At 31.5% G+C, this 15,359-nt stretch overlaps 1 protein-coding gene across 2 annotated transcripts in view; it reads right to left on the reverse strand.

The window, feature by feature from the left end:
- LOC108690097 (segment polarity protein dishevelled homolog DVL-3) overlaps positions 1-10,168 on the reverse strand; it is a 13,766-nt gene extending 3,598 nt beyond the window's left edge. For both annotated transcript variants that reach the window (XM_018197214.1, XM_018197213.1), the window contains exons 1-9: positions 9,690-10,168; positions 8,944-9,013; positions 8,469-8,721; positions 6,144-6,326; positions 5,799-6,009; positions 5,439-5,567; positions 4,838-5,052; positions 3,979-4,470; positions 1,156-1,398 (exon numbers count right to left, since the gene is read on the reverse strand). In XM_018197214.1, coding sequence (XP_018052703.1) covers positions 1,156-1,398; positions 3,979-4,470; positions 4,838-5,052; positions 5,439-5,567; positions 5,799-6,009; positions 6,144-6,326; positions 8,469-8,721; positions 8,944-9,013; positions 9,690-9,850 — 1,957 coding nt within the window. In that variant the 5' untranslated portion in view covers positions 9,851-10,168. The remainder of the gene's footprint in view (positions 1-1,155; positions 1,399-3,978; positions 4,471-4,837; positions 5,053-5,438; positions 5,568-5,798; positions 6,010-6,143; positions 6,327-8,468; positions 8,722-8,943; positions 9,014-9,689) is intronic.
- Positions 10,169-15,359: the final 5,191 nt, after the last annotated feature.

A 15,359-nucleotide genomic window follows, 5' to 3' on the forward strand; every position in this document is an offset into this window, starting at 1 on the left:
GAAAGACGATAAACATTATTTGGGACGATTTACTTTTGATACTATATGTTTATCTCGGTTTCTCTCGAGGGAAATACAAGTTCATTCGTATTAATATATACTTAACATCGTAATATTATATATAAAACATCTTTTTAAACATTTTTTACGTGTAACGTATAAAATAACGTGTAAAATTGTTTGTGTATTATTAAACGATAAGTAACATTAGAGAAATATTTATTTATACTACCAATGAAAGAGAAAACAAAAAAAAATGTCAAATTTTATGTGAGACGTCACGCAAGGGAACAAATACTTGTAAATTTTGTCACCATTTTGACTATAGAATAACAGCTTTGCGTCTTTATCGCTCGTTTATTCGAATAGAATTTTACGTTGTAACGTAACTCTAGATCCACAACTTTGAGAAGTTGCTTTTGACTTTTAAGAAGCTACTTGTAAAATTAGCCGACGAAATTAACTAATAACAATCGAGTATGAGGAAAATAATCAAGTATAATTGGTCAATTTCTTATGGCTTTTACAGTTTACGGCTCTTAAAGCAAAATTTTGGACCTAGACTTACTCTTTCAAATCATATTTTAGAATGTATATACACCGCGATTACATGCAAAATATAGCTTAACATAACTTTATTAAAATAGATTTTTCTTGTAGCTAAAGTGCTACTATGCAAAATGCAAATGATATATAAAGGTCTGTACAAATGAATTTAAAAAAATGTTTAGATCTTATTCAAATCTGATATAGATGGAATTAGTGAATACTTTGAACATTAGAAAAGCGTTAGCAACCATGCATGAACATCGCAGTGCATGATAGTTTCATGATAATTATTACTTTATTTGAGAATACGAAAACAGAAACTGAAATATTGAAAAAGTCCGAGATATAATTAAAAAAAGAAAAAGAGAAAGATTTCGATACAGATGTTTATCAACATAATAATCTCTTTACTTTACAAGCATAGTATGACAGTTTAACATGCTCAAGTAAAATTATTCAAAGTATTCATCCACAATGTGTTTAGCTTTATATTTTGCATTATACGTGTATCTAACTCTCTTTTTCTCTATTTACAACACATCTACATAACATCGACAAAAAATTCACAAGGATTTCCCATCGCAATGCGAAATGACTGTCTACTACCAGATAAGTCTTGCTGATTCTGCTGATTCCCTGTTCCTGTTTGAACAGATTGTTCGGAACCACTCGAACGACTGCGGCTTCCGTTTGATCTCTTTCCGTTCGATCCATTACCATTGCCGGAACTTTTATTTGGCATCGATGGTACCGACGGATTATGCAGCTCTGATTCGGATGCCGAAGAACATGACTTTAAATCATGAATAGGTTCCTTGCAAATGCGTTCGCTACCCGCACTGCTACCACCTGCCAATATCAATATACATCCGTGAAATATATATATATATATATATATATATATATATATTTAATAGGATTGCCACAGAAAATGAATTAAAAAGTTCCCTGACTTTTCCCAGATTTTTCAGAGAGATGAGAATGAAAAATTTTCCATTACTAACATAAATTATGTAAATTTTAACACTTAGACAAGAATTGTAGGAAAGCTAGTCTATATTATTAAAAGCAATATAAAAAAAGTTTAGTAAAATTTTGGGTGCAAATTCAAGCCAACAAAAAATAAATTAGTTTTGGAAAAAAGAATGCAGTTATAACGAAAAAGAGAGATAAAATGAAAATACTGAACAAAATATAAATTCCAATTATTTTGAATTTATTTTTAAAATCATTTAAAGTGCACAAATTTTGAATGTACGTATTTGACTATAAACAGTATAAACGTCAGATATAATATTTAAAAAATTATAACAATTATTTGGAATAGCAGTTTAAGGAAATGTGAGCAAATTTCGAAATTTTTTCAGACTTTTACATTTTTGATTTTTCTGATTTTTCTTGGTTTTCTATGACCAATTTCAATTTCTCTTAATTTTTGCCGGTTTTCCAAGCTGTGGCAATCTTATTATACACACACACACACACACACACACACACACACACACACACACACACACACACACATCCCCCCCCCACACACACACACACAAAAATTATTTATATAAAAAATAGTTGAAAATGGATAGTGTTTGAAGAAGCGAGATTAACAGAGTAATAATCGATCCTGGAAATGAAACAAATATGCATGCAAAGTTATGAAATGCTCATAGTGATATTATGTGTTGTTCTGAAATCGGATCCATCAACATATATATAATGAAAAATTTCAGTCTATTGTGTAAAAACTTATGAAAATTGGTCTCAATCATTGATCTCAATCAATCATAAGTGGCTTCCAGGAAGAAATTATCACTCGAAAAGCGACTATCTGTCACATAAGATTAAGAAATAGCAGCGACATAGTTCGCCTGAAATTGCCCTGGAGAAAGTTTCTCTTGCAAGATGATGTGCAATTTATCTTTAAGAGATTTGATAAAAACAAGAACGTTTTACGAACATATACGTGATTGATCTGACAATCTATAGACTTCGAGTGACCAAAAAACAGGAGGGTAGAAGTTTATCAGAACGTATTTCAAACGAGTCAGATTCCAAGCAATTCTCATTATAACCGTGCTGCTCTAATGGAGGAAAAAAAGCGTGTTACACTTATGATCATCAAACACCGCCTCGCAGCTTGAAAGGATATGTTGCAGCCCAAAAACTGTTGCTAACCCATTATTAATAAATAAAAGAGGCTATTGTGAGCTAAAAAGCACAGAATAATTGGATAATTAGTCAGTAGAAGATTTTTTCACAGACGAATCGCAGTTTGAAATGTTTGGATCCAAGAGGCACAAGTTCGTTCGTGTTTCCTGCTTATGCTTACTTGTCAATAAACGAAATTTTATCTTGGTGAAAAAAATTTCACGTTTTCAAACATTTCAGTGAAATTGCTGAAAATTTACTAAAATTTCACCGAAAGTGAATTTTACAGGCAATATACTGAAAAATTTCACTGAAAATGAATTTTTCAGCTAAAAATTGTTGAAATTAAACTAAAAATTTTCTAAAATGCTGAAAAGTGTTCCAAAATGTGGAATAATTTGAAATTTTTCCATCAGGGATAGTCTACAGTTAAGCATGGAGGAGATAGTTTCATTATAATTCGAGGATGTTTCGGAGATGATAATTGTGATTACATCATCTCTGAAACAGATGATTTAATAAAAATCAAATCAGGGACTTCAAAATCTAAACATATCAATTCAAACATATCAATAAAATCACATATCAATTCTTCTGACATTCACCCAATTGATTTCATACTATCACGATTTCAATCATCAGGATAATCAACTGAAATATGCTTCCAGTCTTTGTAAAAAGTATGTTTAGTCAAAACAACGATAACAGTTATAATACACGATTTGGCTAAATAGAACTCTGATTGCAATCTAATTGAACTCTTTTAGTATCATTTGGACAGTGTATTCAAGATGCAAATAATATGAGCCAAAATTACTTTGAGAGTTACTACTACAAGAGAACTGAGCTATAATCAGAGTTGAAACTTTAGACAAATTTGACCGATAGAATGCTCTGCATTTGCTGTTTCGAGATTGCTGCTAAGGGTGGATATTTTGATGAGAGAAAAATTTAAGAAAATCAAGATTCGTGTTTTCAAATAATATGTACAAGTAAAACATGTTTATTTGTCTAAATAAATCTATATTTATCACAAACTTGAGTCTTTTTGTTCATTATTTTTCGAAAAATCGATGCTCTGCGTACTATATTGAAATTAATGAGCAGTAATGTACACACACACACACACACACGCACGCACATACACGCACACACACACACACGCACGCACACACACGCATGCACACACGCGCGCGCGCGCACACACACACACACACACACACACACGCACGTTCGCGCGCAGAAAAAATCGCTTCATTTATAAAGAATAATCAACTTTACCCGAACCACTATGCACGCTTTCTTCTCGATGGTAACCGTACACGGTGGGCTCATTTGTAAAATTAAATGGCATGGGACTGTAACCTGTTGCCGAATGTGGTGCGTATGTTCCCGAATAAGGCATGTCCCAAGCGCTTGGTGGTGGCAATGGACTAACTGTATCATTATCTAGTTTCATATTACTCATGGCTGAACACAGATCACCAAATATGTAATAACATTGTTCGGAAAATGTAATTTTGTTCACTGTATGCCGAATGTAACCAGCTTTTAACATGAGCGATGCATATTTCCTGGCATCGCGTCGATCAAGAAATCCTTCCACGTGCGTGTTCAGCCAGTCTACGACATCCGCACCAATAAATGCATTTGGAATAGTAATTTTTAGCCACATTCGATCGCGTATCTCTAAGCCAGAGTCAGATCGAGCCATCGCTCGTACTATTGTCGGCATATCGGTATGAATAGTCAAATGAAGCTCTTCCAAAGGTCCTAAAAAGGTAAGAACGCAAGATAAGATTTAACTGACATAGTCAGCCTATATAATTATTTATTTGATTTCATATTTTCAGAGTTGAAAATCATCAAAGTACAGAAATCATATTTTTACAAACAATACATAAATAGCAAAGAAGAATTTTCTTATTTAATTTGAAATTGAATTTTACTGAGAGAGATTCGTTAAATCTTTTGATTCGAGAATTTATAGTAGACATCTTCTCCCCTCCCCCTGCCGCCATTCCTCTCTCTCTCTCTCTCTCTCTCTCTCTCTCTCTCTCTCTCTCTCTCTCTCTCGACAAAAATTTACTATTAATTAATTTGATATATCTATTGAATTTCTCATTGTATTGTAACTTACGTTCAGTATCTGGCAATGTACTCGCAAGACTGCTCGAAGTTGAAGTTAATGTTGTAGCACTTGGTGGACGAGGCGGAAAACCTTCGCCTCTTATAGCAGCCGTGTGCGCTACCCACGCACCAGGATCTATAGGACGTACCGGTTCTGTACGTGGTATCGTAAAATAACCTTTTGGATTTGGATCCCAACATTTTGCAACGACGAGTTTTATTGGTCTAAAAAAGAAATAAGATATAGCAATATAATTTTACTTTATTATATAATAAGTCTTACAGCGTTTTTCATTGATAGAATTAGTGCATCCTCAGTTAACGGCACAGCCGTTAAAGCCGTTTTATAACTAATTTAATCTGAATGTAACAGTAAGACTCTCAATCTCAATTGATAAAATGCCCAATGTATATTTTATTAAAATTTATTTAATTTATTTAAATAGGACAATGAAATATATTGAAGATTTCGATGTTTAACTCGCTTTTATATTTTTATTAAACATACATCTTTAACGTTGATTTGTGTACAACGACTTTAAAGACTAAAGCATTAAGTGCGTCAGTTTTGCTAATGAACAATGTTATTATATTTTATAAAACTATCTTACCCTGGTTTTTGCACTACTTCACGCAATACTCTTACTGCTTCGTCGTTGGACATATTTTCAAAATTAATATCATTGACTTGAAGAATCATGTCACCAGGTTCTATTCGACCATCTAAAGCAACCGCTCCCCTATTTCGAGCAAGTCACAGTATAATAAACGGTACAACATTATTACAACACATTGTATATATAGTTTAAGAAAGACCTACATTCTGCTAAAATTGTTAATGGGACGAAAGAACAAAAATCTTTGTGCAAAAACTGATAAAGATACGTATACTTGCTAATGTAACTGAAGAAGAATACAAATATACAACACACGCGCATATACATATATATATATGTATACGATATACTAACCCTTTCATTATTGAACCGACATATATTCCACCGTCTCCACCTTTGTTGCTTTGACCGACAATACTAATACCAAGAAAATTAACAGTATCCATATTTAATGAAACAGTTATAATATTTAAAGACATTGTACTGTCAGTAATACTACTAAATGATGATGTTCGAGACATAGGTGGTAATCTGTGTCGCCGTTTTCTTTGCGGTCGACGTCGATCTATAACAGAAAAATTTATACATATGATATATGCCACGATAAGATAAAAGATTCGTCTGTGGTATTATTCTATCATAAAATTCCATTTTCTTTTCCTTTGAAAAAAATATCCTCTCGAATAACATTTCTCTTACCAAGTGTACCCCTGTCGACCGTACTACTCATATTGGTATGTCGACCTGTTGTTGACGTGATACGACTACTAGCATCGTCATCGGATTCTAAAAATGTTGTCGTTTCTAGATCTGAACTTAAGATGGAAGCAGTTTCATATCCATGACCAGAACGATGTTTCGAATGACCATTTATCCGAAGTCCTACAATAATGCATTGCAAGAATTAAAAAGATTACTATACAGAGTGTCCCATCGTTGACGATAAATATTTTAAAGATCCTTTGTGATATTTTAAGATGAAAAGTTTAGTATCAAAATGAGGTAACGATAGTTTTCAAATGAGAAGAATTTAAAAATTATGAATGACGGGATTAAATTTCGCGCGCTCGAATATAGGTCAGTGTGGAGGTGTTTCCTTGAATTTCATGTTTTTGAATACAATAACAACATCAATAAATTCAACATTTTCACACTGATATCCCTGATCGCAATTCTGGCTCATTCGTAATTTTTAAATACTTCTCATTTGAAAACTATCAAACATCGATATTTTCATATTAGACTTTTCGTATTAAAATTTTACAAAAAATCTGTCTTAAAAATATTTATCGTCGTGATCGATGGGACATCCTATATATCTCTTGTGACGTATATGTTTTATATGTACGTAAAATATAAATTTTTATTGGCAGTGAATATTGGAATGTAGTCTTAATGATGACATATTAATATTTAAAAAGTTTAATAAAAATTTTTAATAAAATTTGCGTTTGTGTAAATGTACTATTCTAATTTTCTAAAGACAAGCATATATTAAAAAAAATTAATATAAAAAATTATTGAAGATTATTAGATACAAATATAAATTAACTCCTATTAACTTGAACCATTCTCTCCATTTTCATCATAAATTGAGTTGAAACACGATAAAAAATGTAGTGTAAATCTTGTTGCTAATTTATTGTTCTGCAAATTTTGTTGTTCCAACCGTAGTAGAAAAAAATGGGGAGTATACACGCACGCACGCGCGCACAGACTAATGGCAAGCTAGACCTCCCACAATTAAAAAAAAAAAATATATATATATAAATAGAGGTGCGATATAAAAAAAATACACCAGTCTTTTTGCTTTTTTATTGTTCCAAGATAGTGTAAGAATATATTGAAAAAAATATTGTTAAATAAATATCTACGAGCATATTCGGAAAGTAAGATTACAATATTTTATACAATTCGAAAAATGAATATTTGTTAATAAAATTTATATAAGTTCCAAGCGACAGAAACGTGTGACACAGGAATACAAAAGTTGATACCATGTTACCACCAAATGCATGGAACTGAATGGCGATTACGTGGAAAAATAGTGCTTTACTTGTGTCATATAAGTTTTATTAATAAATATTCATTTTTCGATTTTTGTAAAATGTTGTACCTAACCTTACTTTCCGAATATGCCTCGTATAAATAATCATAACTGCACCATCACGCGTTGCAGCGTCATGACTAAAAATTATATATACAGAATTTGTTACTCGCATGAATTTGATAAATGTTCCTCGTAACATATATGATCGAAGTATTCCATATTCCGGATATTGACATATTTCGATAGTATGTGTTACGAGGAATATTTTTGTGTCAAATACATGTAAGCAAATAATTCTGTAATTTTCAAGTAACGGGCGCGTTGACGGGCAATGCTGACAAGTATTGGCATTTATTTATTTAACAATATCATATTTTCAATATTTTTTCACACTATATTGGAGCAACAAAAAAACAAAATCTGGTATTTCGTTTCTTTTTATTATCGCGTCTTTATATTATTTCATTTTTTCAATTAGAGCGATTCCGCTTGCCATTAACATGAACTCATCCATTTTATTTCTTTTTCCTGTTAAATGGTTTGAGCAATAAAATTCGACCTGTGACAACAAATTAACAACAAAATAGTACTAAATTTTTGATTAGGTCTAAATTTTATTTGCACTGGTAGGGAGGGTCCAGGTCCATTAAGTTAATATGGATTATAAGTTTAATATAAAGAAGAGCTTGTATAGAGACTAACATAGAATTTTAAGTTTCAATATTGATTTCTCACAATTAATTGATTATTAACTAACAATAAATAATTTTTAAATCTTGAATATTTTATTTTAATTACATTACAAAAAAGTAACAAATAAATAATAAATCATTATTTTCTAATTAACAGGAATGACATTACCTTTTATGAAAAGTAACAGTAACAAGTTTTTTTTTATAAAGTAACGTTCCCAATCCTGCATTCAATAAACATTCATTAACATGCAATTAACATTAATAAATAACACTGCTTACCATTATATTTATTGTATTTTTCATACTTTTCTGAATGATGTCTCGAACTTTTATGTAAGTGATGTCCTTGTCGACTACTTATAATGCTTTCCGTTTCTGTCAATGTGTCATCGTGTGAAAGTGGAGCGTTTCCTCTATTACCATGTCCAGGTATTGCATGATCAATACGGTCATGTTTTGCTTCGCTATGCGCCATAGAGTCTGTACATTGAGACGCGCCATCTGAAACGTTGCTACCTTCGGCGGAGACCAACTGTTATAAAATATCGTTTTATTAAATAATATACATATGAAATTTTTTTCGGAAAGAAATAAAAATTACCAAGTTCATATACATATATATATATACACACTAAAAAAAACATTAATTATACAACTACTTGTAAAAGGAAACATTGATATAACATGACATTTTTTATAATTAGTAATAACAATTAAAATAATATATATTAAGAAAAATATTTCTAAATCTTACCCATGAAACAACTCGACCATTGAAGCATGGTAAATGAGCATCGTCATCTACTATTTCTTCTTTTACCACCCTAATAGGAAAGAAAATATATTTAGAATAAGTATAAATATTAAAACTAATGATAGTATTTCAATCACAATTACAAACTTAACAAACGTATTACATATAACAGTTTTTAATAATTTTCATTTTCATGTATTCCATGTATTTAATGTATTTACATATCTTCTGTATTAGTTACAAATGTATATCATGGTTTTGATACTCGTTAATGTTGAAAAAATTTGTTATATGTAGCTTTACTATGAGACAAAGTTTGTTCATTAAACTTTAAAGCAATTTGAGAACTATCACACAAATGAGAATTACATAAAACAATAAAAACAATAACATTTTCCAAAAAAAAATTATAGTTTGCTTCTAACTATACATAGTTAAATAAAAATTTTGTTTACAGCCAAATTGATGAATGAAAGAAAGAAATAATTATATTTACACATACACACACATACACACACACACACACACACCACGCGCGCGCGTGCTCACATACACTACTCGCGAGTGCGCTCATGTAAAAGCACAAGTTAGAAAGGAATAATTGAATTATTGGAGTAATATTAATAAATTATATATAATAAAGTATAATCTAACGTTACACATACAATATATGATAAATAATAAGGAGATAAAAACGAAAGAAAAGATTCGATAAATTAACGTCAATGCATCTTGTTGACATTTACCCGAAGTCATCGTCCATTGATTTGAAGAAATATTTATAATTCGGTCGATTTAAAACGTTCTTAAAATCGGCAAGGGTCACTATTTCCGGCGATATGTTGAGCTTCACCAGATACGGCGTTTCCTCGTCATCCATGTGATAAATAATCTTTGTCTCTTCCATCGTCGGAATAAGACAAAGACTTGATAAACAAAATTTATTCGCGATGTAAAAATGATACGCAGCTATAGTTCTACTGACTTGGACGATATTTTCTCAAACCAATATGGCGCGTTATGCATCGAGCCAAAGCCCTAGTGCACAAAAAGATTGCATTTTCACAACTTGGTGGGATGCTCGCGGATCTCGTCGATGAGGACGTAGTCACGCGGCGTCACACCATTCACGAGAAGGTCACTGGCATTATTCGTCGAACCTATATAAAACATATATCCGTACGAATCGCCGTGACAAATTAAACGTCAACATTGCCGTCAGCGTTGCGCGTTCATTCCGTATATACATTTCAACCATATACTTTATAGTACAGAGAAACCTGAGAGAGGATACGAGAGTCTTTTTTCTAGAACAGGAAATGATCCGCGCTACTACTGCTCTCTGTAAAGGTAAATTTTCACGAAACCTGCTGTTTCAGGTTGTGCTACTCTCGCTATAAATGCTTCGAAGCATTTGATGGATGTGATCAAAATTGACGAATATCAAATTCATTTTGACACATAATCCTTTTTGTCGTAGTCAGTAAAGCAGCTCTTGAAAATTTATCTTAGAAGTGAATATAAATTACACAACAATATCCATTTTTTGCGGTGCTCCTGGAGATAAATCATTGAAATCATTTAAATCTCTATTAATTTGATAAATTAAAGTTATTTTAGCGATTTATTCCATTATTCAGGAGCATCACAAAAAAAAATTAATATTGTTGTGTTGTTTATATCCATTTGCAAAGAGGTCCAAGATCCTTTCTGTCCTATAAGACTTATAAGTTTATTTTTCTTTCGTTTCTCTCCAAGAGAAAAGAAGAGGAAGAAAAATTATCTGGTGCAAAAGTTCAGTTAAAAAGAACAAGAGCCAATCAAGGTCGTTATTTATACGTGTTTGTCGTATGACAAACATTTTTCTTGTTGATTGGCTACAAGATAGAGAGATCCGAAGATTTCTCTGTCCTGTACATACATATACACATTTGTCGTACGACGAAAATACATAAATGAAATATCACCTTTATGCCCGTGTCACACCACGCATTGAAGATTGGGAATTGCGAATTAAGGATTAGAATTCAACCAATCAGATAGTTTTAATTTTAATCCGTTTTAACTTAAATTGCTGAATTCTAATCCTCAATTCGCAATTAGGCCTATCCATGCAGCAGAACAGCGTAATGCGGAACAAGAGCAATCACAAGCATTTCACACCAACGCTTGTGATTGGTTCCGCTATCGTTCCGTGTTAAGGTAAATTTTCACGAGGTAATCAAACCGACCGTTTCAGCGACAAAAATGATCAAAATTGACGAATATCAAGCGTCCATTTTACATGAGTCTTTATGTGAAACAGCAAATGATCCGCGCACTACTGCCCTCTGTAAATTTTCACTAAACGCTCAAACCATTAGAGAGCTGAAAATTTTCCTTTATTCCGCTGCATCATCAGGCCGGGTTCAAACCTTAAACTCAAATCAGAACTCGCGGAAAAGCAGAAGCAGAGAAGCGAAATGTATGTGTGTGAACGTTCTAATGGCACCCTGCGGCCGGGTTCACACCTTAACGGAAAAGCAGAAGCCAATCGGAACTCGCAGTAATAGTAGACGGTACATTTCGCTTCTCTGCGTCTGCTTTCTCGCGAGTTCTGATTGGCTTCCGTTTTTCTGTCAAAGTGTGACCTTACACGGCCTTACATGAAGCGCAGAAATACGAAAATGCGGAAGACAAAATTAATTAAACTTTACTAGATTTTCGCGTTTCCGCGCGATCTATTCTTCCTGTTTTGATCTCTTAATATTACATGGAGCACAGTTTCCGCAGAAAAGCAAAACATATAGTAACAAATACACTTTTATATTCATTAAAAAAAATTGTATTCACTTAATTCATTGCAATTTTTATCAATATGCTTATCATTTCATCTTATGTATTGAATACAAACATTTTAATCAATAAATACCGTTAAAAATTAATAATTTCTAATTCTCCGTTCCGCTTTTCCGCTCAAATTATACTGCATGTAATGTTAGGAGATAAAAACATATTAGGAGATAGAAACACATGAAAATCTAGTAAAGTTTAATTAATTTTGTCTTCCACGTTTCTGCATTTCCGCGCTTCATGTAATGGCACTTCAGTCTCCAATGCGTAGTGTGACACGGGCATTAGGATGTTGTCCCATGATAGTCGGGTTTTCGAAAAACGGAATGCCGGAAAAGTAATAAAGTAGAGATCAATCAATTAGAATTATTGGGATATATTATTGTTCATCTGTATATACAATACATAAATGTTAAATACAAGATTATCGAAATATATACGTTAAATACAAGATTAATGAAATTAAAATTTTATATGTAAAAAGAAATTCATTAATAAATAATTATTCGATAAGTAACAATAAATAAGAATAAGTAACGAAAAATTCAAAACAATATTATAAAGAGCATACTACGCAAGATGTTGGCAGCAAACAATAATCGATTAATTTAAATGTACAAAGAATAATAAAATATAGATACTTCTTTGACATTTGCTGTATAATAATTTTGTTCTTTATAACAAATCTGAGTTTTTGGTTATATCTTCAACGCAGGTATGCATATAACGTATAATTACTTCCTTTCTAACGAAAGTATATAATAGAATAAAATAAATTTCTTGTTTCATTAGAATCTGGAAATTATGTATTTGAACATTGAATTTGACTGGCATTTTGCCAGTCTTATTTAAAATAATGAAAACAAAATAATTTATTAAAAAACGAGCGTTTTTTAATTTATATTTAAATGATAAGATTTTCACAAATTAAGCAAATTGTCAAATTATTTGTAACAACAGTTTATGTACTGACAAGATTCAAATTTCACAATTTAAATTATTAGTTGAATGAACAGCAATAACATACTGTCGTAACTTATTTAATTATTGTATGTATACTGAAAATAATTAAGATCGAAATGTTTATATTTTATTGTTCTTTGTACATTTAATAAATCGATTATTGTTCGCTGCCAACATCTTGTGTGTATACCCACGGAGTCTAAAGATACGATATCCGTTTATGACATCTTTATTCCGTACACTGCCAGTACATCCATTTCCAATTTGAGATCAACGTGACTATATACACTTTCTGACACTATCGATAAAATTGTATCATCGAAAGTAGAGGTGGTTCGTCTCTATAATAAATTCGCAAGATAGAATCTTCAGAGCCGACTATATCTAAGAGGGATAGTTTAATGGGTCCAAGAAAGAAAAAATTTTAATTTCTCATCCACTCCTACTTATGTAAATAAAAGTTGTTAAATTTTAATAAATTAAATTGAAAATTCAAACAAGTTAATTTAATGAATTTTATCTTATAAAATTTCGAAGTTTTATACAAATTTTCAATTTTACCAAACATAATTACTAGTACATCTTTTTATTTTATAATAAGACGTGAATGATTCATTCGCGTCTTATTCTAAAATAAAAGAGTTATTTATAATAGTATTCATTATTTTAAATAATAATAATTCTAATTTAGTTCTTATTCAATATTTTAAATAAATTTCTCGAACCTATTTTATATTTTTTATTTTAAATCAGTTATATCAGTTTTTTTTATCGATTCCTACGATTTTATATTTTAAATCAGTTTCTAAAACTTAATTTATATATTTTATTTTAAATAAGTCATAACAGTTCTTTTACCGAGCCATGATTGGCAGTATACGTAAGCTTAAAAAAAGTGAATAATTTGCAGCGATAGTAAGGTCATAAAATAATTTCTTACTTGAAAAAAAATTAAATAACGATTAACAAGACATTTAATACTTTTAACCAAAGCTGCATTGAGCATAAATTGTTTCGCAATATTGAGAAAATTTGCATATATATTTTTATAAAAGATTTAGAGAATTATATATATATTTGTTTAAATATATCAAAAATATCTCACACACGCGAATAATTATCAATTACGTTTACAAAAAGAATAGCGCAAATAGTGTTTCGGACCGAGACTGATCTCGATGCCGAGACGAGATGAGATCGAGACGAGACTAAAAGTTCGATTTCGAGACTGATACGAGCCTTTTTATAACGAGACTCTCGTCGAGATACCGAGATTCTCGTCGAGACTCCAGAATTTCGTAATGTCAGATACAATTTCTAACGCATAAGATAAAAGTTTCAAACTAGGACTTTCATTATCTGGTTAACTTGTGATTAATCTGATCATTACGAGCAGAAAATTGCATATGACAGAGTTAGTTAAACAAGAAACACAACTCTCGAAAACCAATCAAAAGGAAAAAACTTAATATATAATAAAAATATTTACGATTCGATTTGCAATTTTGTAATATTACATATTTGTTTCACCAAATGAGTTTTGTAACAGATAAATCCCATTGGATAAAACATCAAATTAAGCTTAATCACAAGTTAACCAGGTATAGGGGTTAGTACAACTTGCGGTTTTGGGATTAGATTTTTCCCATATAGCACTTCGGCCTATCATCTTCCTGGTATTGGCCCATCGCTTCCGCCACTTTGGACAGCGGACTTTTATTTTAAGGTGAGGATGGATTAAAAAATGTCCGAATTAAAAAATTTCAAGGGTGCTATCTCATAGATGGGCCAAATATAAAAGGTAGTATACTTTTAGAAGGTATATCTTTCTTACAAGGTTACGAAGATAAAGGAATCTGAAGTTAAAAAAAAATAAAGTGTAGGAATTTCAAATGTTCCACATTCTTTCCATATAACACCTCTCGAGAGAAGATGAAAAAGTTATATACATTCGTCACCATTTGGGCTATGAACTTTTAGATTGACAAAAAATTAAAAAGGCCGTTTGAGGATGGGATCATCACAGAGGAGTGGCTATGAGAGACAAAACTGTTCCTCTCGAGAAGAATCGTCGATATACTCAAAGACGAATCATTCTCTTTTTCGAAATTTTAAAATATTTAAAAGTCCCACACAATAATCAAAAGATCATCCAATGAACGTAGAAAGTCGAAAAAGACACGTGGGGCATAACTGAAATTTTGATTACTTTAGTAATTTCTAAGAGTATTCGAAAAAAATGAAAAATGATCTTATGAATTGTCATATGAATTATCGATATATATATTTGGGAGCAAGAATATAAATTTTGAATTCGATATAAATTTTTTGAAATATTTGTATTATGAAATAATATTAAAAGTACCCCAATGGACAACGATATTCACTTGTGGGAGACATGAACAAAATTTGGAATTTTTTCGAAATTTTTATAAGTCTCCTTATAACATCCCTCGAAAATGGACAAAAAATGAGGATGACGGAAAAATCCGAATTATGGACAACCATCAAAATATGGGTAATTAGGGTTAGGTCGAAAAAGTTGGGGCGAAAAAGTTGGGTCGGGGTAGGTCGGGTCGGGGTAGGTCGGGTCGGGGTAGGTCGGGTCGGGGTAGGTCGGG

This window comes from Atta colombica, unplaced genomic scaffold, assembly GCF_001594045.1.
Source record: "Atta colombica isolate Treedump-2 unplaced genomic scaffold, Acol1.0 scaffold294, whole genome shotgun sequence".
NCBI lineage: Eukaryota > Metazoa > Arthropoda > Insecta > Hymenoptera > Formicidae > Atta > Atta colombica.